This window comes from Urocitellus parryii, chromosome 15 (assembly GCF_045843805.1).
Source record: "Urocitellus parryii isolate mUroPar1 chromosome 15, mUroPar1.hap1, whole genome shotgun sequence".
Taxonomy (NCBI): Eukaryota; Metazoa; Chordata; class Mammalia; order Rodentia; family Sciuridae; genus Urocitellus; species Urocitellus parryii.
In genome coordinates, this window is record NC_135545.1 from 27,756,194 (window position 1) to 27,781,278 (window position 25,085).

Below are 25,085 nucleotides of genomic sequence, written 5' to 3' on the forward strand. Positions count from 1 at the left end.
GAGAGCCCTCTGCCATGATTAGTCCATGATTCGTGATGCAAACCTCTCCTCCGGCTTCCCACAAAAACATCAGTAAGGTCCACAGCCCTCTCCAACATTTTTTTGCAGCTGGTTTTGTGGTTTGGAGATGAAGGCAGCCTGTCATCAGGAGACCTAAGCAAGAAACACAGGGGTCCCAGGAGCACCTCTGTTCTACACAGATCAGAGGGACTTGCCCAAAGTCACTCACTCAGCAAGTCACAGCTCCCAACAGGTCCTCCCGTGAAAAACGCAGCCCACGCAGCCCACCGGAGCCACGGTGGCCCCTAGTCTCCATGCCAGGTGCCCGGCTGGCTCAGGACAGATACTCCCGCACCGTGAGCTCCTTGAGGGTGAAGCCCCGGTGGGTGGGCTTCCGGAGCTGGCTCTCCTCCAGCCTGCCCTGCAAGGACACGAAGTCCTTGCCCAACACGTAGGCCAGGCGGATCATGGCGTCCAGCAGGGGCGCATAGTAGCGATGGCCTTCCCGGGCCTGCAGGCACCGCAAGGCCCGCTCCCCGGCGGCGAAGGCCTCGGCGGGGCACTCCAGGTCGCGGTGGCACACGAGCATGGCGCAGAGCGCGGGGACGGCGGCCGTGGGGCAGTGGGCCGTGAGCTTCTCCTGCAGCGGCACCACGTGCACCAGCAGGTCGAGCGCGCGCGCGTACTGGCCGGCGCGCAGGCAGCCGAAGGCCTCGCGCAGTTCGGGCCGCGTAAGGAAGTCGGCGAACTCGCGCGAGCGGCGCACGCAGCGCAGCGCGTAGAGCAGCCCCAGGTACTCCTTGAGCGCCAGCTTGCGCTCGCAGATCATCTCCTCCGAGAAGTTCCCCGTCAGGCGCTTCCGGGGGAACACCACGTCCTCCATCTCCTCCCGGAACGTCTTCAGCAGGTTCTTGTGCAGCCTCTCGAAGTCCGAGTAGCGCCGATCCAGGACAGCCTTGTTGCTGTCGAAGCTCCCCGTCTGGATGACCACGATCTGGTACATCTGCGGGACAGGTGGGGCCGGGCACACCTTTGACTATGCGCAAGCAGGTGAAAATGGCAGAGCCCCCCCGCAAAGGACAGTAACGACGAGGATACCCTGCAAATGGGTCATCCTTATATGCAATTCTGTTCTAATTGCCCTCGCCATCATCTGAGCTGTAAAGGGGCTCAGGACAGACACCAACCCTGCAGTAACAAATACCGCACCATGGAGGCAGCTCGGAGGAAAAAAGATACAGGAACCAGCCCTTGCAGGGGGCCTGGGGACCCTTGTGGTTTTCCCTCATCAAAGCTGGGCCTCTGCGATCTGAACTGGGAAGTGGGTCAGAGCATCCTGCACACACACTGGTAGTGATGGTCCATCAGGAAATCATTGTTGGAATTCTCCTTCAAGAGAGTACTGGCGGGCTGGGGCTGGGCGCGGTGGCAGAGCCCTTGCCTCGCATGGCATGTGTGAGGCACTGGGTTTGATCCTCAGCACCACATTAAAAATAAATGAATAAAATAAAGGCATTGTGTCCATCTACAACTAAAAAAAAAAATTACACACACACACACACACACACAAAGAGTACTGCTTAAGGGTACAGACTCTGGAGCCAGACAGCCTGGGTTATAATTCCAGCCCCATCACAATCTAGCTGTGTGGTCTTAGGTAATTTATCCTCTCTGAGCCTCACGTTTCTTATCCATAAATTGATGATAGGAATAGTACCTACTTCAATCACTGTATGTGGATTAAATGAGTTAATGCACTGAAACCACATGGAACTGTGCCCAGCATGCAGTCAGCACGCAGTGGTAGCTATAGTTATTGTCCTGGTTCCAATTAAGTGGAGAAGAGGGGTCAAGTGTGGCCCTTCCTAACACAGGCTGGAATTCCAGCCTCACTAAGACAGCAGCCCCCAGGTACAGAGCTGTCCAAGGCCCTAGTAGCCAGCCAATTGAATTACGGTATTTAGTTTTCTTTGTCATTTACATTTGTAGTTGTAGTTCTTTATGCCATGTGATCCTGGTTTTCCATTTAAATATATTCAGTGTTTTAAAGAAGGGATCCAAGTTATGGTGGCAGATGCCTGTAATCCCAGCAGCTCGGGAGGCTGAGGCAGGAGGATCATGAATTCAAAGCCAGCCTCAGCAACTGTGTGGTACTAAGCATCTCAGTGAGACCCTCTCTAAATAAAATACAAAACAGGACTGGGGATGTGGCTCAGTGGTTGAGTGCCCCTGGGTTCAATCCCCAGTAAGCCCTCCCCCCGCAAAAAAAAAAAAAAAAAGAATTGATCCACTCTAAAGAAAAAAAAATTAAATAGTAGTAAAAGACACAAGGTTAGGACAAAATCCAGTGGAGAGGGATGAAGATGACTAATCCGGGATCACCTGGGCTTCAGTGGGCTATTTCTTAGGGTCAGGAAGCTGGACTCCTACCTCTCTAATTTTCACAGAATCTAGCACAGTGCTCTTTGGCACTGCTCTGGAAGAACTCTGTGAGTTAAAGTCTGTCAACCCATTTCGTGGTTGGGGAGGTCGAGGTCTTTCCCAGGGCCATTTGAGAGGGCTCCATCACTTCCCCATCTCAGCTTACCACAAACTTGGAGACCTTTCCCTCCTCGATGCGGGCTGAAGCGATCTCAAAGAGCAGCTTGACGTGCTTCCAGCGGCACTTCTCCTTCTTCCAGTACTCCTGCAGCTCCCGGGTGGTCATGCTGGAGTTGGAGCTCGGACTGGGGTGGGCACCTGCAAGGACAGCCTCCTTAGGGATCTGCACCAGGGCTGTGCACTTGAGAGGCAAGGGCTTGGGGCGGTGGCTGGTCTGTCTTGGAGGGGGCATCAGGATTCGGAGGATCGGTAATTATCCCCTCTGCTCACCCTTACATTTATGAAATTGAGTGTGGGGGAGGGCATCAGCCAGGTGCCTGCATCCAAACTGGCAGAACCCACCCACTGCTGACGACTTCAAAGAGCCAATCGCCACAGCTGGTTTTCTGATAGTGAAATGTGGTCCGGGCATGTTGCAGAGGCCCTCCGGCCTGCAGATCAGCACTGTGCAGCCCTGTACTGCTGACCGTACCCTGCCTTGTCTACCTGGGCACTGCCTGCAGCACCGTCTGTCTGTGGCTGCCCCAGGACTCCAAGCACACGCCAGAGCGGTGGAGGGAGCTGCCAAGATGCTGGGTTCCAGCCTCAGCCTGGCCCGCCCCTCCTCACCCTTGCTCTTTGCCCACTGGCCTGCTTTTTCTCCCATGGGCCACTTACCTGCTTTGAACCCAACCCTCCCATTGCCCTATCTGGAAACCAACTCTGTTTCTTTCTCTTTTTTTGGTGTTTGTAATCTCTTAAAAAAAATTATTTATCCTAATTTGTTGTATATGACAGCAGAATGCAATTCAATTCATCTTACACAAATAGAGCACAATTTTTCATGTTGTTACAAAATAGAGTCACACCATTCGTGTTTTTATAAGTGTACTTAGGGTAAGTCTCATTTCACCGTCTTTCCTATCCCCAAGCTCCCTCCCTTCCTCTTCCTCCCCTTTGCCCTATCAAAAGTTCATCTATTCCTCCCAGGCTGCCCCCAACCCCCATTATGAATCAGCCTCCTTGTATCAGGGAAAACATTTGGTATTTTTTTTGGGGGGGGAGGGGATTGACTGACTTAGCATTATCTTCTCCAACTCCATCCATTTACTTGCAAATGCCATATTGCTGAGTAATATTCCATTGTGTATAAATGCCACATTTTCATTATCCATTCATTTACTGAAGGGCATCCACAGTTTAGCTATTGTGAATTGTGCTGCTATAAACACGATGTGGCTGTGTCCCTATAGTATGCTGATTTTAAGCTCCTTTGGGTATAAAGCAAGGAGAAGAATAGCTGGGTCAAATGGTGGTTCCATTCCCAGTTTTCCAAGGAATCTGCATAGTGCTTTCCAGAATGGCTGCACTATTTTATAGCAACGAATGAGTGTACCTTTTTTTCCCACATCCTCACCAACACTTATTGTTGTTTGCATTCTTAATAGCTGCCATTCTGACTGGACTGAGATGAAATCTTAGAGTGGTTTGGATTTACATTTCTCTAATTGCTAGAGCTGTTGAATATTTTTTCACATATTTTGTTGGTCAATTGTATCTCATCTTCTGAGAAGTATCTATTCAGTTCCTTGGCCCATTTATTGATTGGGTTAAGGTTTTTGAGTCCTTTATATATCCTAGAGATTAGTGCTCTATCTGCTGTGTGTGTGGTACCAACTGTGTTTCTGAAACCTCCCCTTGAGACCTGAGTCCCTCTGAGAATCTTGAGAAAGCTTAGAATCTTTCTCTACTAAAATTGTGCAAGTAATTGTGGATTTCTTTTTTTGTGTGTGTGACTGATGTGGTCCCCAGAAGCCCTGGCCTAGTGTGTCCACCTGCCTACGTGTCACTTCAACTGCTCCTTGGCATTCCAGTCCTTCCCACCTTGTTCCAGCAGCTGTGTGTGGCACTTCTAATTGTTTGGCATGGGTGTTTCCCTGAGGAACCAGAGGCCAGGACCGTGGTTTGTTCTCTGCACTGAGCACAGCAGGTTTTCAATGGGTCCATCTTGAAGGACTGTCGGGAGAGACTAGTTCCAGGAGGTGGTGCTGTGGGAGATATCAGTGCCTGGCCGGGGCCTTGGCACTCATTGTCCTGGAACATGCTACTGGCTTTCTAGGGGAAGCACTGGACTCCCACCTTAAGGGCTTTCTGGGGCCATAGGGACAAGCACAGGGGCCTCCCTCAGCTCAGGCGGGATGGGACTGCTGTCTCACAACTCTGAGATACGTTCCACCACACGCCCTCCTAGAAGATTCCTTTGGGAGTGAGCCTGTCACCTGCCCAAGTCATGGGCTCACTGGTACCCTGGGTGGCTCCCTGCTTTCCCCATCCTCATTTCCCGTCCCCTGCCCTTGCCTCCTGGTCACCGACCACATAAGTAACTAGCACCAACCCTCATCCCAGGGTCAAGGGTGACCCAGGGTAAAAGAGCTGCCAGGCTGTCCTGCACCCATTCGTCATAGGCGCCCACGTTTGTACTTCAAGTGTCTTTAAACCTGTCCCCCTCACTGAGTCCCAAGCTGCAGGCCCACCTGAGTGTTCTCTAGGTCCTGGGCTTGGGAGATCTGGGTCCGAGGTGGGTGCTTCCTGCTTGGTCTTGGCAGCACACTGGGTTACGGGTCCTGTCCAGCCAGGGCTCCCAGGGTGCTCAGGACATGCCATGTTCCAAGGCTGCCAGGGCAGAAGAGAGATCAGTGAGTGCCCATTCATGCTGGGGCTCCCAGAGGTTCCTGGGTCCCTAGGACACATATGGTACTGTCTGCTCAGTACAGAGGGAATGACAACACTCCCCCCAGCCGACCCTCCACTGCCCACCCAGCTGCAAGATCCACACCTGGGTCTGCCCTTCTGCTGGACAGATGGTTCCAAGGTGACATAGACCCTTCTGTTAGGATTATGATCCTTGTACTATCAAGTTGCTCTTGATTTTAAATGTGGTGACTTCAAGCCAAGATAATGGCTTTAACGATTATTTGGGAGAAAGATTCTGGCTTGTCTAGTTAAATGCCCCAATGCTCAATTTTAGATTACTCTGTGTGTATCATCTAACATCATCTATCTACTATCTATTATCTATCTACGAATCTGTCTATCATCTATCATTACCTATCATCTATCATCTACCATTCATCTATCATCCATCATCTATTACCTATCATTATCTATCATCTGTCTACCTATCATCTATCATCTACCTATCAAGTTACCTATCTATCATCTATCTACCAATCATGTATCATTTATCCTATCTTTTCTATTTCTGTACCATCTATCTATAATCTATACATCACCTATCATCTATCTATTTATAAGGAAACTTTTACTGACAGCTTATTTGGCCCACTTCTTAGTCACCTAGTTCTTCATATTCCTTGTCTAATTTACAGCTCACAGAAATCTATCATTTCCCATAAATAACAGATGAGGATACAGAGGTCTAGCCCAAGGTCACGTGGCTGGTGAGTGTGCCCAGTGAGCAAAGTGGAACTTGTTTCCAACACTTCTCATAATGTGCTGGTGTGCACTCCGCATTCAACCCGCTCACTCTCTCACTTAATCTGACCACCATCGGAGATAGGGACTACTTTTATCTTCACTTTGTGATAAAAGAACTTGGATTTAGAATTGCCCAAGAGCAACAGCTGGAACCTGGTGCCAGGACCCACCCCCGCCCGGCTGACTCTGTCCTAGCCAGGCAAGTTGGGAGGGCAGTAGGTGGTAACCGAGTTCAGTGGATGCAGCCAAGTCCCAAGGCATCACAGCCGACCCGTCTGCACGAGGTGGGTGGACTGACAGGCAGACCTGGAAACAGCCAGTCAGGGCACACACACACCAGGTGCTTTGGGAAGTAGTTGTGGAATCAGGGTGTGAGCTGGAGTGGAATTCCACATCCCTGCACATCAGAAAAAGGGGCGGAGCATTCTGAGCAAGTAGCCACACAGCTCAGGCTAAAGGATTCAAGTGACCCCCTACCAGGCTTCATCACTGTGGGACGGTGGCAGTGGGTGAGGGGAGCTGGTCCTTGAACTCTGGACTGTTGGGTTCCAACCCCTGGGTCTGAACCTCCGGCTGGCTGCGGCCTTGAATGAACCCTGGTGGTTCCCTGGGGTCCCTGCTCCCGGGGTGAGGGCCTCTCTCCTCTGGCCTGACCTGGGGAGGGTGGGCTCGGCTGGGACTGGAGCCAGGCTTCAGGGGCTGTGGAATCCGAGCCCTGGCTATACTCCAGGTCCCCAGCTGGGCAGTTGTCTAGTGGCTGTCCCCAGGGCCCTTGATCCGACTTCTCCTTTCACAGATGAGCAAACTGGGGCACCGGGCAGGGGCCTGGTGGCCAGGACTGTGGGAGCTCAAGCCTGCTGCAGCTCACACACCTCAGCCATCTCGTTCTGTCCTCAAGGACTCAGGAGACCCAGCTTCCGTCCTGACCAACTGTGGCTCTTGGGCAGGTACTGTTTCCCCACCTGAAGTGTAGCCTCAAGCCCAGCCCTGCTGGGGATGGGTCCCCTGTATCATGCCAAGTGACCAAGCAAGGTGGCGGTGGTCCCAGGCTTTCCTATCTAATGGACTCTTGGTAACCGGGACTCCTTGGGGACGCAGTACTGTGGGCAGGCCTCTGCATGGGCCTCAGCCAGCCTATCTGTAAAATGGGTGACTGTGAATGGATTGGCCCCAAGGGTCCCAGCCCTTCCCGCTCTGCTTTCGTGATTGGGCAACTAGTGCCAAGTCAGCAGCAAGGCATGGCTTTCTCAAGAACTTAAAAGATCCCAGAAATGATGCCTTGGCTGGAAACTGCAGTACAGACCCGAGGAAGCCGAAACCTGGGCTTAGAATGAAAATCAAATTGAAGAGCCAAGGCCGGCTCACTTCGGTTTCCTCTGTGGGGCTGGCTGGGTGTCACCCATTTAAAAAGGAGTAGAAAGGGAAAAGTCATGCACTGGTGCCACCATGGGGTCTTGGGCAGCTTCCCATCCATGTCCAGGCCTCAGTTACTCATCTGTGAAATGGGACAGCAAAGAACTCTAAAGGTCTTTGGGGTCAGGCACATCAGGGATTCTGAGGACTCGTCCCTCCCTTCCCCATGGCCTCTGCTGAAACTATTTCTAAACTTCACTATAAAACACTGAAGTGTGGGGGGCCAGCTTGGCCCCAAGGACAGAGCAAGAGCTGGTACACAGTGCCCGGACGCTCACCCAGCCTGTCTATGTATCGCTCCCAGCCCCTTGGCCCTCTGGCTTGGTGTGTGTGACAGTCATCCTCCCCCTCCTTGACTCCCAGGTCCCCTGACCCTCACTCCCTGCTTTGAAGACTCCTGCCATGTCCAGCCCTTCTGATGGGCACACAGGGCCATCTGCAGAGCCCACGCCTCCTTCCTGAGGGAGCGGCAGAGGCTTCTCATCAGGGATGAGTCTGCTGGAGTGCAATAACGCTCCCTGGCCTGCCCAGGAGGCAGAAGAATTTGGGACTTTGGATGCACAGCTGCCCTCACTGGAGAGAGGGTGGGCCCCACTGGACACCTGGACATTCCCTGAGAAGCCTGGCCAGTGGCAGGGACTCCCGCACATGCGTGTGCATCAGGATGCCCTGGTGGGGTGGGGTCTGGGAGCTGGTTCAAAAGCAGATTTCCTGGCTCTCGACACCCAGAGTCTCATCTAGTTCTGGGGTGAGCCCTGGGTTTGTGTTTTGTACCGAGTCCCCAGGGCTGTGCTGATGCCGGGTCCCAGGCACTGCTTTTTGAGAAACAGGTATAGTGACTTGTTCCCCAGGACCAAGAGGGCTTGGAAGAGTGCTGGCATCTCAAGAGGAATTGAGGTGATGGGAGGGGGCTGCTCCCTGCTCGGCCCCAGGGAGCTACAGGCTGTCACCACCCTTCCCCGTCCCACCCTCTCCCCAACAAGCATGGAGGGGGTCACAGGAGGAAGGGATGGAGCTCAGAGGCCACCTGAGCTTGGGATCAAACACTGACCTGAGGTCTTCGGGCCCTGAGTACGTCCAAGGGTCCAGGAGCGGGTCACATAGCCCCTTATTTTCTCGGTTCCAAGCTCCGGTAAGTGGTTGAGTGGCTTTTGCTTTGCTAAGTTCCCTGTTTGAAAACAGGAAATAGGCTGTGTGACCTGTCCTGACCGCCCCCGCTGATTGGCTGGTAAAAGGTGACTCTGAGAAGCCGGCAGACAGATGGCCTGTGGTCTTGGGTGGCAGTCTGTGGGTGGGGCAGCGTGGGGCAGGGCAGGAGTCTAGGCTGGCCTCACTGCTCAGCAGCCCAGCTCCGCGGAGGCCCAGACAGTCCCTGGCACTCCCAGAGTGGCTCCCAGAGCCCTTCGTGTTAGTCCTTTTCTGATGCTGTGAGGGAAGACTGTAGATTGAGAAATTGATAAAGAAAAGTTTTTCTCAGCTCACAGTTCTGGAGGCTGGGAAGTCAAGGCTTAGTGGCAGCCCTCGTGTCTGCCGAGGGCCTCCTGCTTCTAGTTCATAACATGGCAGAAGGAGAAAGGGCAAGCAGGTGCTTGCACAAGACGGCACCGCTCTGTCTAGTTAGCCACTCCCACATCATTGATCTATTCTGACCCATGACCCAGGCTTCTCTCAGGACCCTCTCGACCCAACCGCTTCTTTCAAGGCCCCACCTTCCAATCCTTCATTCCTCCAAAACACGAGATTGGGAGGCATTTGAACCCCAACACTCTTTAGTATTTATTGTTCTATCCTCTGAGCTTGGCAGGATGGGAACCAGCATGCCCCATTAACAGACGGGCAAACTGAGGGTCGGAGCACAAAGACGGTGGACAGAGTCAGTGCCTGATGTGGATGGGAATGTGATGGCCTCAGATCTTCATCTGGTGCAAGCCACGTCCAACACTACCAAAGGAAAGTGCCATAGAACTGATCCCGGGCAGCTAAGTGATCCACGGTCCTCGGTATTTGTGCCTCAAGGGCAAGAGGCTGGGTAGGAAAAAAGAAAAAGAAAGTGTGCTGCCTCCTCCTGGGAGTCCACCAGGTTTCCTGGGCCTGGCAGGGGCCATCAGAGTCCGGATTCTGATGATGGCTACCTCCTCGCTCTGGGAATTCACGGCCTATGAATAGATCCTTACACATCCCAATTTATTTCTTCTCAGTTTTGAATTCTATATAAATTGAGCCATCTATGCTGTATGTGTTCTTTGGCATTTTGCTTCTTTCATTCAACATTTACGTGTGTAAGTTTCAACACTTTGCGTGTGCGTGTGCGTGTGCGTTTGTGTGTTTGTAGTTGGAGTTTTTTTAAAAAAATTCTGTTGTAGCATTTCTACATTATTTTAAGGCATCGCTGTTTACCCTTATTTGGGTCTGTTGGTGCACATTTGAGAGTTTCGAGGATGGTGTGTTAGTCATCTTTTTATCACTGTGACCAAAATACCTGACAAGAACCACTTAGAAGAGGAAGTTAGTTCTGAGCCCACAGTTCCAGAGGTTCAGTCCCTGGTTGGCAATGCCATTTCTCTGAGTCCAAGTGAGGAACATCAGCAAGGTGCGGTGGAGGACAGCGGCTCAGGTAGCTGGGAAGCAGGGAGGGGGGAGGGGGAGAGAGGAGGAGGAGGAGAGAGAAAGAGGGACAAGATATAACACCCAAGGCAACTCCACCAGTGACCTGAGTCCTTCAGCTAGGGACCCCCTGTCTGTAGTTACCACCCAGTCGTCCATTCAGATTGTGAGTCCATCAGTGTATCAACCCACTGATGAGGCTCCAGCTCTCTTAATCATTTTACCCCTGAACATTCCTGTTGACCTAACGTGAGCTTTTCCAGGGGTGTCTCATATCCAGACCTTAACACAGGACCATCAGATCAATGCTGCTGGCAGAGTGGCCTGCTTATCCAGTACCTGTGACTACTGGAGGTGAGATTGGGTTTTAAGAGGGACAGCTGCAGCGGTATAGACGATTCCCAGTCGTCCCCCAGCATGGCTGTACCTTTTTGCAGTCCCCCAGCACAGGATGTGAGTTCCAGGGGCTCCAGCTTCTCACCCACATTTGACAGTGTCATATCATTATTTTTTTATTGTCACCCACTGATGGATGTTCAGTGGTATCTCATCACAGTTTCAACAACCGCATTTCTCTGAAGACTAACCATTTCTCCTGGGCTAAGTTCCCATCTCTAGCTCTTCCTCGTGATGTGTCCACTCAGATCCATCGCCCACTTTTTGTTGAGCTGTTTTTGATGGCGAGGAGGTATTCATTGTGTATTCTCTTTTGGTACCTGTGTCCTCAGTATCCTGTCCCTCCTCTGGTTTGCACTGGTACTTACCAGTGGGACCTTAGGATGACCAGAAGTGGCCAACTTTAAAGCCTTCAGCGCTATCGGCCTTCTCTGCAACAGCCAGAGCTGTGGCCAGTTCTTGCTCATCGGCTTCTGCAGCATCGTCCTGGTTGGTCCCAGGTGTGAGTTGAGATGTGGGCAGCACTTACAACAGCGCTCTTCTGGGCCACACAGCCCCTTATTCTAGCCCCTCGGTGTGTCCTTCTCTTTGGGCTCTAGGACGCAGGTTTACCTACTGGTCTTGTTTACTGAAGTGACCACCCAGCCCCACCTCCTGGCGGTACCTGGTGTCCTGAGTCTCCACCTGTGGAAAGGTCTGTCTGGGGAGATGCTCCAGGGAACTGCCCTGCAGGTGGCCTCCGGCTGCCAGCTGGGGAGCCCTTGGGCACAGGTGTGGCATCTCATTGGGCTGCGCCTCAGGTCGCCTGGCTGAGGCCTGTGCTGTGGCGATGGAGGGTCATAGGTGAGGCTGGACCGCCCTCCTCTGTCCTTCAGCTCCCCAGTTGCCTGGCCCGGCTCTGCCCAGCCTGGTGTGCCATGCCAGCTCCGACTCAGCCCTTCCCTTGGCCGGCAGCTCCCGGCCCGGAGTCAGCAGCCGCAGGGGACAGGGGACGAGTGCGCGGCCTGGCTTCTTCTTTGAGGGTGGGAGCCTTCTCTGGAAGCCCAGACGTGGAGGGCTGTCTGGCCGGGTCAGGAGGGCCTCGCTGGGTGCAGTGACTGGGAGCTTCTGCCGGGCCACCGGCCAGTGCCACTTTTCTCTGCAGCACAGCGCTATGTGTGGTAGGGAGCAGGAAGGGCCCTGTCTCGGGCCACCCGGGCACCTGGCTGAGGCCCGCAGCCAGGGCCTTGCATGACTACGGGGTCTCACCGTTCTGGAGGCTGCGAGGTTCACGATCAGGGTGCTCACAGAGTCCGTGTCGTGTCCACAGTTGGCCATCTTCTCATTGTACCCTCCCATGGAAGAGAGAGGGCACGCCTCTGTCAAGATTTGTCATTGGCACAGGGGTCTTTTCATAAGGACACTAGTCTCCTTCCCGGGGACTCCACTCACGGCCTCCCCTAGGCCCTGCCTCCCAATACCATCACAGGGGGTGTTGGATCTCAGCTGGATTTGGGGGGACTCAGTCCATGACAGGCAGAGAAGGGTCCACTGTCACGGCTGGGGTTGGGACACAACATGGTCACCCCCCATGGCAGTACTGAAGCCAGCTAGTGAGGAGAGGGCACCGAGGGGCACGAGGAGTAAGGGGAAGTGCTGTCCCCTCAGAGTCTCCGTGTCCTCTGTGCAATTCGAGATCAGAGCGGACCTCCCCTGCTGGGTCCCTCCGGTGGCTTCCGCCACATGCAGAATGAAGCCAGCTCCCCACCCGGCCTCTGTGAGCCGCTACCTGTTCTGGTCCTGGCCTCTGGGTCCTCCCCTGCCACCACTCCCCCACGCCCAGAGCCGCCCTGGACGCTCCTGGTGGTGCAAGCTCCTCCTGTTCCTCAACTGGAAATACCCTTTCTGGGGTTCTTTCCATGATGGACTCTCACATCCTTAGGTGACGGCTTTATTGTCACTCTCTGCGGGCCTCTGTCAAGATGTGTCATTGTTTTGCTTCTTTGCTTCCTTATTGATTGTCTGGCTCAAATGTCATCAGGGCAGGGACTTCACTGGGGTCCGTATTTCTGACCCAACACCCAGCACAGTGCCCGCCACCTGTGGGCACTGGAAGGAGTTGGGGTGGGGGTGCATGGGGGTGAACGTGAGGAGGGGCTGTCTGTGCTGGAACTCCAGATGAGCCCAGTGTCACAGCACAATTCGGGGTGGGCCGTTTCCCCTCTGAATTTTGGTTTTCCTAACTGCAACATGAGATTGAATCAGGTCCTCCTGCCGAATGCATTAGTAATTGAGTCCTAGAAATTCCTGCTCACTACCATTCCCGATGTCGGGCACACCGGGGACCATGATATTGAAACATTTTCTTTGAAAAGTTCAACAGGAATTGATCACCCCAGGTGCGTCTCCCCTCAGGTGGGGTGAAGCAAATCCAAACTGGTGAGGTGTTTTGCAGATGACGCAGGATGTGGGGTCCCATCAGTCTTGATTCCCACAGCTGGTGTGTGAGCAGAGGCAGTCAACAAGATTTCAAAGGTTCTGAAAGTTGCAGGACTTGGACGTTGCAGCCACAGGCAGAATGACCTGCGGGACACCACGGAGGTGGTGTTGAGGCACGGTGGGGTAAGACAGGCTGCTCCTGTGCCTCCTGTGTGGGGAGTGCCGGTCACTAAATGGAGCCTCCTGGCCCTCGATCCCCCTCTGAATGGCCAGGTCTGGTGTGTGTGACATTCTCGAGGACGTGGCAGAGAAAATCTGATTCTTCTTCTCAGGAGAAACATCCCTCCCATCCTTGGGCGACCTGTTGGTTCAGGTGGAGACTTGGACAGTACCCTGCTGGACGCTGGGGCCACCCTGTATTGTTTTAAAGGTCTCTTCCTTGCACAGGGCCCTGAGAAGAGCAGGGAGGGGTGGAAGTTGGGCTCCCTCCGCTGAAGATGAAGAAGGGCCATCTTCTCCTCAGAAAAGCGGTGAGTGTGGCCTGCCCACGAGTCCGTTCCTGACGAGGTGAGGAACTGGCTTTTCAAAGTCACTGTATTCTGTGGACGGAACATTTCATTTTGGGGAAGTGGGATTGTAAGCTTGGGGTGAGAACAAAGGGTTCAGAAAACAGAGGTGATTCCAACCGCAGTGGGGGAGAGAAAGCAGAGCGGGAGTCACAGCAAGGTGTCAGCGAGGGGGACGGAGCAGCCGGGTTATTTTGCTGGGGGTCTGGTGGCCTTGGCTGCTCAGGCTGCTGTGACAGACCCCTGGGGACTCTGGCTTATCCATTAGGCAGAGATTTCCTCCTCATACTTCTGAAGGCTCAGGAAATCCACCATCAAGGCACCCCCAGATGCAGCGTCTGCCGGGGGCCTGCTTCATCTTGAGTCACGTGGGGGAGGCGGGGAGGCTCGCTCCTGTACGAGGCTCCATCCTCCAGGCCTAACCACAGCCCACGGGCCCCAGCCCTGACCCCCTGGGTTTAGGATTCCAAGGGCTACGTTTAGGGGGACACTCGTGTCCAGACTGTAGCTCTGATCTTAAGCACAGCCTGCCCGGTCACTGGTGAGCTCGAGTTGGGTCAGGATTCCGGCAGGAGCAGAACTGCCCAGGAGGCCCAGACGCACTGGGTTCCCTGGGCTGGAGACAGCTCAGTGGAAGCTGCTGCCCTGGTGTGTCCTTCCCTCACGCCTGTCCCTCCTTCAGTAAGTCACTCAACAAACAAACTTGGGCCTACCACTGGGCCAGAGGCTGGGGTCCAGCCATGATAAATGGGAGCTCTGAGCCCCCAGGACTGACACTCTGGTGGGAAACAGGACAAACACAGGGGACATGAGCTGAATGGAAGGTCCCCTGAACTGATCACAGCGGGCGAGGCAGGGTCCTGTAGGGACGGCAGGGTCTCAGCATCCTCCTTGGGGAGGTGGTATTGAGGGGTAGGTAGGTTCCAGGGAAAGTGGGTAGAGAAGACATGGACTGGACTCGTGGTTCCACCGTTTAGTAGCTGGCTCATCTGGAACCTCGGTTTCTTCATCTTGACAGTAGGGACAAAGAACCGAACCTCGTCCATGAGGGAGGGGTGAGGATGGCCCTGGGAGTGCGGAGCCTGGGGTACCTAGTGCCCGTTACAGATGGCTTAGTGCTTACCACACGCCAAGCCCCCAACTTGTTAGGGTCTGTAAACAAGTCAGGATGGCGCCTGGCAAATGTTAGGGTCTGTAAACAAGTCTGGATGGCGCCTGGCATTTTGCCAGGGGGAGTGGTTTATGAGGTGGCGCCAGCGAGCCATTAAGTGTGGAGATTCCTGATTGGCTGACTGCTGTATCTAGTTTATGTTAATTAGATAAGCTGTGTGGAATGTATATATACCCCTCCTGTCCTACAATAAACGGCTCCCACTCCTGCTGTATCAAGGTACACAAGTTCCTCGTCACCCCCCGGTTATTTTGCTGCAGCCGGACTGCGGCACCAACTAACTCATGGCAAGACCTAAGTGGATGGTCATCTCCACTGAGCTTTTAGGGAGACTGAGGTCAAGAGGGGCTCAGCAGCTGGCCAAGGACAGGCAGCTGTCCAGAGGCAGAGCTGGGGTTCAAAGCCAGTTTTGCTCGAGCCCAACGTCCCTGTCCCTGCAGCTTCCACCTGTTGCCACCCACTGGGGCACAGAGTGAGCGAAAACTCAGAGCCAGGCACAGCCCGAGCCCGAGGGAGCCGTGCAGCTGGCGGGGTGCCCTGGGTGGAGGGGAGGCAGGTCCTGTGCTGGCTCATGGGGGTTGTGGAGGGTGTGGAGCCTGGGGAGTGGGGGCTGCTGAGGGCAGGTCTGCCTGGGGACTGCTGCGCAGCGGGACAGCAGGTGGGCACCTGTGTCCACGCAGCCACAGGTGCTGGGCTGTCCCCTTCCAGAGGCCTGCAGTAGAGGGTCCCAGCTCCCGAGAGCAGCCGCAGGCCGACTGTTCCAGGCAGCTCCCACACGAGAGAGTCTTAATGACCAAACCCGGAGGTTTGTCTGGAAGAGGACAGGTCCTGGCCAGAGGGTCCCTAGAAGCTTTGGTCACCTGCTCCTTCTGAGCTCTGCACGGCTGCAGCCTACGTCAGAGCCCTTGGGAATAGAAGCATTGCCATGGCACCCTGATTGCCTGTCCCTGGCATAGGGCCTGCATACAGAGAGTTTTAAATGGATGCCCTTTAACACATTGGAATTAAAAAAAACACATATTATTATACAGGTAGTCCGTGCCTATTAGGAAAGATGGATTATCTTAAGAGTTTTAGAAATGCACTTATAATCTAATCATAAATTTGAAGAACCATAGATTCTTATTGCAAAAGTAGGAGCATACAATAAAAATGTTTTTTTAATTGAGATATAATTCACAAACCATAAAACTCACTATTTTAAGGCTCACAATTCAGTGTTTTTACTATATTCATAAGGTTATGTAACCATCGCCATTATCTAATTCCAGAATATTTTCATCGTGCCAAAAAGAAACAGTACGTATTAGCAGTCTCTCCCCATTCTCCTCTCCTCCTAGTACCTAGCAACCACGGATCTGCTCTCTGTTTCCATGGACTTGCTTATTCTGGTCATTTCATATAAATGGATTCATGGAATACACGGCATTTTTGTGTCTAGCTTCTTCCTTTTAAGCATAATGTTTTCAAATTTCCTCCATGTTGGAGGAGGTATCAGTACTTTGTTCTTTTTTATGGCTGAATAATATTCCATCGTATGGACCTATTACCACTTTTAAAAAATCCATTCTTCAGTTAATGGGGATGTGGGTTGTTTCCACTTTTTGGATATTACTTCTATAAACATTTGTGTGCAAGTTTTGTGTGCATGTCTGTTTTCAGCTCTTGAGCATATACCTAGGTGGGGATTGCTGGAGCAGATGGTAACTTTATGTGATGTTTAATATTTTAAAGAACCATCCAACTATTTTCCACAATGACTTCACCATTTTTTATTCCTGCCAGCAATGTATGAGGGTTCAAATTTCTCCACATTCTTTGTAACACCTGTTATTTTTTTCTCCTTTTAACTATAGCTACCTTTGTGGGGGTGAAGTGGTATCTCACTCTAGTTTTGATTTGCATTTTCCTTCTGATTAGTAATGTCTGGCATCTTCCTCTGGGTTTGTTCCCCACTTTTATATCTTCTTTGCAGTAATGTCTACTTAAATCCTTTGCTCATTTAAAATTGCATTAGTCTTTTAAAAATTATTTTTAGGGATCTTCAATGTAGAATATTCTAGATTCAATATGCAAATGTTTTCTCTCATTCTGTTGGTTGCCTTTTTTTCCTTCCTTCTCTCTCTCTCTCTCTCTCTCTCTCTCTCTCTCTCTCTCTCTCTCTCTCTCCTTGCTGGGGATTGAACCCAGGGCCTCATAATGCTCAGCAAATGCTTTACGACTGGGTTACACCCCCAGTCCTCTGCTCTTGTTAGCATCTTTTGAAACATACAAGTTTGTAACTTTGACAAAGTCCAATTTACCTAATTCTCTTCTTTGGCTGTGTTTTAGGTGTCAAACCTGAGAAATCATTGCTTTGAGGTCACAAAGATCTAATTTATGTTTTCTTCTAAGATTTTAGCTTTTGTGTTTAGGTCTTTGGTCCAATTTGGATTAGTTTTTGTATGGAGTATGAGTAAGAATCCAAATTCATTTTTTTTTTGCATATGCGTATCCAGTTTGCCCAGCACCATTTGTTGAAAAGACGATTTTTTTTTTCCTTCAAATTGTCTTGTTAAAAAGGAACCTACTCGGGGCTGGGGTTGTGGCTCAGCGGTAGAGTGCTCGCCTAGCACGTGTGAGGCCCTGGGTTCGATCCTCAGCACCACATAAAATAAAGACGTTGACCATCTACAACTAAAAAAATAAATTTAAATAAAGCAATCTACTTTTAACATTTAGTGTATTATGGGCATCTTTCTATACTAATAAATGGACAGTATAGTATCTTTTAAAAATAAATTTCTATAAAAATATAATGTCCATAAAGGAAAATGCAAATATCATGATTGTTAAACTTGACCAATTTTCACAAAGTATTTGCACCATGCAACCACGATTCAGAGCAAAAATAGCACCCCAGAATTCCCCTTTGTCCCCGATCCTCGCCACCACCTCCAACCTCCGACCCCCTCCCCAGTGGTAGCTTCCACCCTGGCTCCTACCTCTGTAATTTGGCTTCCCCTGCTTTTGAGCTCTATGTAAACGATGTCGCACAGTTTGCATGCTCTTTGCACCTGGCTGCTTTCACCCAACATTCCACCAAGGCCGAGGGACTCCTAGGATGTGGAGTTGTCACAGGTTGTTAGGTTTACAGCATCACTTCTTAGTATTTTTACTTTGCAAATATTTACTGCATGCCAGGCCCTGTTCTAGGCCCTGGGAGGGGGTGGGAACAAGGAAGAAGGTTCCTGATCCCTTGGAGTGAGAGAGACAGCAAAGGTTATAAATCAATAGAACACAGAGCCTGTTGGGTGGAGGTGAGTGCTAAAAAGGAAAACCCAAAATAAGGCCAGGAAAGGGGCAGTGGGGGATTGCAGTTGACACCTAATAGTCAGGGAAGGCCTCACTGAGAAAATCACACGTGAGCAAAGACCCGAAAGAGGTGAAGGAGCAAGCCACGTGGGTTTCTAAAGGAAGAGCATTCCAGGCAGAGGGGACAGCAAAAGCAATGGAGACCATGGCAGGTTTGCCATATCTCAGGAACAGCCGGGAGGCCAGTGTGGCTGGAGGAGCTGGAGTCAGGGGAAAGTGGGGCTGCGTTGGTCAGGGTTCTCCAGGGGGACAGAGCCCATGGGATGGGTAAGTAATTATAAAAGGGGAGGCACATGGCTTACAGGGTCAGAGGCTGGGTACTCCCACAATGGCTGTCTATAGGCTAGAGAGCCGGAGGAGCCCGCAGCCGCTCAGTCCAAGAAGCTGAAGCCCCAGAAGAAGAGGGACCAGTGAGGCAGCCCCCATGAGACAGAAGGTCTGGGAGCGCCACCGAGAGTCACCAACGTGAGTCCTCAATTAAAGGCAGAAGAAACTGGAGTCTGCAGGTGGTGGCAGGAGCCAAAAAGAGCACTAGCTCAAGAAGAATGAGCTTCCTGTGCTGGCACGCTCTGGCCTCCTTCTGCCTTTTGTCCCACTGGGGCCCACGTTGAAGGGAGCCCCCACCCCCACTTTGCTTACCCACATCCTGGTCATCTCTGCAGGCACATGTGACAGACAAGCTGGTGGTCAACGTCCTAAGACAGATCTGTACCCACCCACTCGGGCCCCTAAAGCAGCATGTGCCCTCCTCAGCAGTGTGGGGTAGCGGTCAGAGCATGACCTCTGGTGTCAGAGTGTGGGGCTAATGTCAGCCTTGGCAGGTTACCTGGCTTTTATGTGCCTCAGTTTCTTTATCAGCTAATACCCAGTAGGTGGGATTAACTGAGTTAACCGTGTAAAAACGGATGATATATAGTAAGCACTACTCCAATGTCCGTTATTTCCTTATTTCTCATTATTTTTCTTTTGAGTTAGATTTTGCTTTCTTAAAAACCTCAAATAAGTGTTTTTTATTTTAACACCTTAAATGTACAACCATCGTCGTTTGCTTGGAAGAATAAGTTCTAAAGTAACTCTCAATTAAACACAACCATGCTCTTAAATTCCAGGAGGGATGGCTGCAGGGCCCGTAGGCCAGACTGCGAGAGGCCGGTGTTTAGGCCCCGTTAGCACGAAACCTGCGTCCTCCGGCCTCAGCTTTCACAGGAAACTGAGCAAAGAGAAGCGTAAAGGCCCTGCCCACTCTGACCCAGCCTGTCATCTGGGTCCCGTACAGTAGGCCAAGGTGACTAAGACTTCTGGTCCCTCCACGGGCGCGTCGTTTCCTACTGACCACGGACTTTCCCAGCCTGTTCCACCGCGCAGGGCCCGGGGTGCGCGCGCGTCTCCGGGCGGGCCGGGGTGGGGCCTGCTGCCAGGACTCCCCGGTTCCCTCCGGCTTGAAATGTGGCCCAGAAGGTGGCACACACTTCGCCAGGGAACAAGGCCAGGGTCGCGCAGTCCCGCCGGCACCATGTCCTTCGGGTCATAGGATCCACGTGGTCCCAGGAGGGGACCGGCCAGCCCACCCGGGGACCGCACGGAGCGGGAGGCGAACAGCCTCCTCGCGGCGGAGCAGGGCAGAAGTGGGCGGGGCCGAGGGCGGCCGAAGTGGGCGGGGCCCGGGAGGCGGGGCCGAGGGCGGGGCGAATCCTGGACCTGCCGGATCCCCTAGTGCAGGGCGTCCCGCTGGGGCCCGAGGATCCGGGTGCCGGCCGCTGGGCGGTGAGTGCTCGTCCAGGCGCCGGGAAGGCAGGCGGTCAGTGGGCACCGAGGGTCCCGCCCCGGGGTCACTTGGCTCCGGAGCCAGGCTGGCCGCCCGGCTTGGGGAGGAGTTGCCTCGGTTTCCCCCAGGGGAGGGAGAAGAACGGGGCGTCGCGAGGGCGGGAGCCCCCTGGCACGCTGCGGTTACCGAGGGTGAGGGCTCTGGGGGTGTGGGCAAATTGGCTGGAGTCCCCAGCGGTCTCTGCGACCTGAGAGGCTGTGCCTTGGGGCTGGTGGGGGCTGTGGAGGGAGGAGACTGTGTCCTTTCTCTCCATGGCCAGCGAGGGACATCGCTCACCCTGCCTGCGCCCTGTAACTCTTACTGGGCTCTCTGGCCTCTTCCTTCCCCCTTGGTGCGGAGAAGGCCCTGTTCAGATCCCGCCCCTGCCCAGACAGGCCCACCCACCCAGGCCTGCCATGTGCTGCAGTCTCCGGCTGTGGGCCTCTGCCTTGCCTCTCAGGTTGGGGGAGCAGCCACTGGTCTTACCTGTCTTCAGGCAAATTGAAAACTCCCACTCCGCTGCCTTGGGGTGCGTCTTCCTGGAGCGTGGACCCAGGCTCTCAGATGCTCCGACTTTCCTGGCTCTTTCCCTAAGCTCTTTCCCTGTCGCCTGGCTGTCCATGGACCATGACCTGGTCTCCTCCAGGGTCCCTGTTCTACAGAGGGGGAAAAGCTGGCCTGCCACCCCTCCTCTGGCCTCTTAGTGAAGACCAGGTTGCTATCCCCACTGGCCCTGTGTAATGGCACTGCCAGAGCCCCTGGTCTGTTGGTGACTCAAGCCCCCTTTGCCTCTCCCAATCTGAGCCTGAAAGTGCCCCGTCCAGCCACCTCCCTCCCACCATGGTGGGAATTCCTCTGCAGCACAAGCCCCAACCCTGAGTGTGTTACTTGTGAGGTGGCTGTTCAGTGTCCTGCAGCTGCAGCTCTTGTTTCATTCAGCTAGCCGCTGTGGCTTGCCTCTGTCACCCCCTTGGGTCCTTGTGTGTCATTGGAGCCACATAGAGCAAGTGCATTCTTTCATTCCTTCCAACAACCTTTCTCAATGCACCAAGGGAGACAGGGGAGACCCGGCCATGGAAACATCAGACAGCACTCCTGCCCTGCTCTTGTGGAGTGCACACTCTAGAAAGGAGCACCAGCCGAGAAGTAAGCAAACACATGGCATCTCAGGGGGTGAGAAGAGCTATGGAGAAAAAGAAAACAGGCCAGGATGGGTGCTGTGGTTGGGGGTGGCAGTTTTGTATAGCATAGACAGGGAAAGCCTCTTGAGAGGGTGACCATGGAGCAAAGTCTTAAAGAGGTGAGGGACAAGCCAGGTGACTATTTGGGGGGGGGGGCGCGTAGAGAGAATGTCCATCAAGCAAAGAGCTGGTGCAAATGTCCTGAGGCAGGAGTATGACAGGCAGGAGCAGGCCTGACTTGTTCTTGGAAGGAGGATGAGGCCAGTGTAGCTGGGCCAGGAGTGGGTGAGGAATTAGGAGGAAATGAGTGCAGAAAGGTAAGTGGCAGGAAGCTGAGTGTTCAGGGCCACCACAGGGCTCTGAGCGAGGGAGTCCACCTGCTCTGCCTTAGCAGGTTCAGCTAGCTGTGAGGCTGAGAGTGGACGGTAGGGCATGAGGGAACAGGAGGACACAGTGAAGGGGGACCACGCAGGACAGAGATTTCAGATTCAGTGAGTATTCTGAAGCTTGAGTTGCTAGGATGTGGGGTGCAGGAGAAAGGTAGAGCCTAGGAGGATGCTGAGGCTTTGGCTTGAGCACCTAGAAGTCTGGGGCTGCCATCGCTGAGATGGAGCTGTTTAGGGGGAAGGTCAGGGCTTTGGTTTTGTGCTTTTCCAGCTTGAGGTGCCCCCAGACATCCATGTGGTGTCGAGTGGGCCCCTGGGAAGAGTGAGGGGTGGGATTGGAGCTGGTGAGGACAGTTTAGGCATCTTCACCATGAGGCGGTATTTCAAGCCAGGAGAGCAGGTGGGCTCACTCGGGGAGGGGGCATGGAGGAGAGGTCTGTCCTTGAGCTCTGGGGCCCCAGGACCAGGAACCAGCCAGAGAGAGAGAGAGAGAGAGAGAGAGAGAGAGAGCGCATCCGGTGGGACGGGGGAGGACTCGGAGTCTGGTGACCTGAGGGCCATGAGGGGAGCGTGTCAAGGGGGAGGAGAGCTGTGGGGACCCACGCCTCTGGCAGAGGAGACCAGAGGAGACAGATGAGATTGTGTCATGGGAGGTCACCGGTGACCTCGACCAAAGTGGCCATGGGGGGGGTTGGAAGGGCCATTGGAGGGGACGAGCAGGAGGATTTGAAGACAGCTGTTCATCCATAGACGGGGGCAAAGGGGCTTGGAGCTGACCGAGGACAGCCTCCAGGGAGGAGGAATTAGTCCCCTGTGTCCCGTGGGAGTGGTCTCTGAGGGAAGAGCAGCCCAGAGCAGGGGAGGGAGGAAGACCCCTGTGGCCAGGGGAAGGAGGGATTGGATCTGATGGCCCAGGGGAGGCTTGGCCCCAGCTGGGACCCAGGCAGCCCTAGCTGGGCCTCCTTGGGCCTCCCTCTCCTTCTGTCTGCAGGGGGTGGAGGCTAAGATCTTAACCCACCGAGCACCTGTTGTGACTGCAGAGAAGCCAGGCAGGCTGTGATGTCAGGGAGGAAGGAGTGTCCGGGTGCAGGCCTGAGCTTGGGGTAAGGGAGGTGCCACGTGGGTCACCTTGACCCTCTGTTTCACAAAGTGGTGCCTTTCTTTGTTTCAGCCTCCCCAAGTAGTGACTCCTAACCTCTAATAACTAGAGAAGAAAAGGCAATAGAGGCCGACTGAAGTATTGATCTAAAGAGGGGGAGTCTGCCCAGGTGATAAAGGTGCAAGTGGTAGGATTTCAGGCACAGTTTTTATGGAATAAGTGATGAGTGAACATCTACCTATTTCCCTCCCTTCCAATTTAAATGGAAGCAGGAGTAACTTAAGCTAGATATAACGAAGAACTTCCTGAGTTTATGAACTTCCTGAGCTGGCTAGTGAGGACAGCACCGAGGTCAGTCTTCTTTGCCAGGTGTTTAAGAAGAGCTAGAGCCACGCCTGCTGAGAGGCGGGGCTGGCTGCGTGGGTCCCTGGGGATTCTCCTGGCTCTGAGGTTTCCACCAGATTGGCACAGATGGGATTTTCCCACGGCTGGCAGGAGGACAAATCACCAGGCCTCATGGCTTGGGCCAGCCTCTCCCTCTGAGTCCCTTATGTCACTAGCCAGGCAGCCCCGGCCTTGGCATGTTTGGGAAGGGCCTGCTCCTTGCAGCTCCTGTCCCTGGGGGTGGGCACGTCTGCTGGGTGTGTCTCGTGTCTCCAGCGGGCCCTGTCCTGCCTTTCAGTGAGGGCCACCCTGGACGCATCAGGCTTTGTGCCAAGATCATGGTGCTCTGTAGCTGGCTCTGGCTTCCGGCCCATCCTTTCGGGATTTCCCCTGAAGGTGGGGTCTGTGGGCGACCCAGGACTGCCCGTCCAGTGCCCCGCTCTGCTCAAGGCTCACCCACAGATGGCCTGGCCTGCCTGCTCCCCCTGCTCCTCCTGGTGGGCTTCGCTGAGAGGCTGGGCTGGACTGTCCAGATGAGAAGGTGGTAGCGGATGTCCCTCCCTGGGCATCCCCTAGGTAAGAGGAGTGGGCACTGCCTGGGCTCGGCCTAGTCTTCACCTTCCTCTTCTCCTGGCTGCACCCTGCTTGCCAGGCTGAGGGCCGAGGAGGGTGCTGACCCCTCTTCTGGGCTATTCTCAGGGAGGGAGAGTGGGGGCAGTTACTTCCTAGGACCTGGACAGGGGTTGGGGGCTAGTGTCTCTGCTGCTGAGACTACCCCAGGTCCCACCCAGAACTCCACCGCCCCTTGCTGTCCTCCCCTCCCTTGTCCCTGGTTGTTGGTGGCTAGTGAGGACACCTTCTTGACCAAGGAGAGCTGTCTTAATTCCTGGTTTACAGTGGCCTGTGCATAGGGACACCGTCTCCCCCAAGCTGCCGGACACACAGGTCCAGGTGCCCTTGCTGCCTAGTGTCCCTGCCTGGCCAGCATGAGGCCAGTCTGCATGTCGCTGTCTTATGAGAAGGTGCAGGATGCTCCCGTCCCCCCTCCCTGCAGAGGAGGTTTGATTGATGACCCTTCCCAGGGTCCTCTGCTGGGCCAAGCTTAGGGATGGGGGCCAGGAAGGCTGGCTCGACCCAGGCTTTGCCATGGGCCCAGCAGGACAGAGGCGAAGCCCCCAGGCCACTTGCTGCCCGTGTCCCTCTGCTGTCCCCTTCCGTGCCTTTCTTCCTTTCACTTTCGTTTTCCCTGGGTGCTGCACCAGCCCTTGTCCCTGACCCTGTGACAGTCACAGAACTGACCATGCTGAGAGATTTTCTCTGCCACTCAGGGATCCTGTTAGGGCTTGACGCTTCTGGAGGTCACTTCCCCTCAAATTCCCAGAGTCTGGGGGCTGAGCCCAGAGTAAGCCATTGATGACGGCCACGGTGACAGTGCCAGCCTGTGATGTGTGGTGGTGTGTGTGGAGGAAGTGAGGGCCGCGGGGCGGGGGTGTGTGTGTGTGTGTGTGTGCTCGCGTGCGTGCGTGCAGACGCTCTAGCAGGCTCTGAAACAACTTAGTCTGCACCACGGTTTTCCACCTCACCTCACCTGGTATCTCAGTAGCCATGTCCCCCAGTTGGATGGCTGTGGGTCACCCACACAGGGGTGGGCGCGAGGCCCTGTGGGGAACTCCAGTACAGGGGTTAAGGGGATGCCTCCTGAAGTCGCGCTGCGTGCCTTCAGGTCCCAGCTCTGCCTCGTGCACGGTTTGTGCAACCCTGTGTGCCTCAGTTTCTTCCTCTGTAAAAGGGGGCTGAGCACGGCACCGATTTCAGAGTGGCAGGCAGGCAAGTGGATTCACGCAGCAAAGCATTTAGGAGGGTGCTCACGCATTATCGAAGCTGCTTGGGGGGAATCCGAGCTTGGTGGAGAGGTCCTCTCTTCTTGCCTCAAAGAGAGCCAATTCTCTGATCCCCTGGGAGACACTGCTCCTCATCTTAGCTCCAGCCCTTTTGAACCTCTGAAGCCGGGGATGGAGCAGGAGATGGGAGCCAGGGATTCTTGATTTAGTTCTTGGCTGCTTCAATCTTACCATGGGACCGGGAGCTCGGGCCTGGTTTGCGGTCTGTACCGTGGAGAGCTAGGGGTGCGTAATGCTGGGGGGGCGCCACGGCTGACCAGGTCCTGGGGTGGGCTGGCCCGCCCCTCCCTGGCTCCTGGGGAAGCCTCCTGAGCCCTGCTCTCCGTCCGT

At 54.0% G+C, this 25,085-nt stretch overlaps 2 protein-coding genes across 8 annotated transcripts in view; one reads left to right on the forward strand and one right to left on the reverse strand.

The window, feature by feature from the left end:
• On the reverse strand, positions 1-25,068 carry Snx20 (sorting nexin 20). Of its 3 annotated transcripts, XM_077792916.1 has the most exons (6): positions 24,443-25,068; positions 17,631-17,744; positions 8,543-8,659; positions 5,115-5,253; positions 2,588-2,739; positions 1-1,003 (listed from the first exon to the last, which is right to left on the reverse strand). In XM_077792916.1, exons 4-6 carry the CDS (start codon positions 5,242-5,244, stop codon positions 335-337), a joined length of 951 nt encoding a protein of 316 aa, XP_077649042.1. In that variant the 5' UTR covers positions 5,245-5,253; positions 8,543-8,659; positions 17,631-17,744; positions 24,443-25,068; the 3' UTR covers positions 1-334. The 3 variants fall into 3 exon arrangements, with proteins under 3 accessions (XP_077649042.1, XP_026248051.1, XP_026248053.1); XM_026392266.2 differs by lacking the exons at positions 17,631-17,744; positions 24,443-25,068 and adding an exon at positions 20,291-20,622; XM_026392268.2 differs by lacking the exons at positions 17,631-17,744; positions 24,443-25,068 and adding an exon at positions 9,971-10,021.
• Nod2 (nucleotide binding oligomerization domain containing 2) overlaps positions 19,695-25,085 on the forward strand; it is a 34,215-nt gene continuing 28,824 nt past the window's right edge. For 2 of the 5 annotated variants that reach the window (XM_026392249.2, XM_026392252.2), the window contains exon 1: positions 20,747-20,950. In XM_026392249.2, the coding sequence (XP_026248034.2) occupies positions 20,878-20,950 (73 nt within the window). In that variant the 5' untranslated portion in view covers positions 20,747-20,877. Of the gene's footprint in view, positions 19,765-20,745; positions 20,951-22,567; positions 23,431-25,085 lie in introns of those variants that run through there. The other 3 variants (XM_026392251.2, XM_026392254.2, XM_026392250.2) reach the window with 3 other exon arrangements.

Bases quoted from the DNA above. Each gene is read 5' to 3' on its own strand.
- Snx20 (XM_077792916.1), bottom strand. From the start codon at position 5,244: ATGGCATGTCCTGAGCACCCTGGGAGCCCTGGCTGGACAGGACCCGTA. The intron at 2,740-5,114 runs GTGGGCCTGCAG...CTGTCCTTGCAG, and splicing joins AGGACCTAGAGAACACTCAG to GTGCCCACCCCAGTCCGAGC. The intron at 1,004-2,587 runs GTAAGCTGAGAT...CCTGTCCCGCAG, and splicing joins GAAAGGTCTCCAAGTTTGTG to ATGTACCAGATCGTGGTCAT.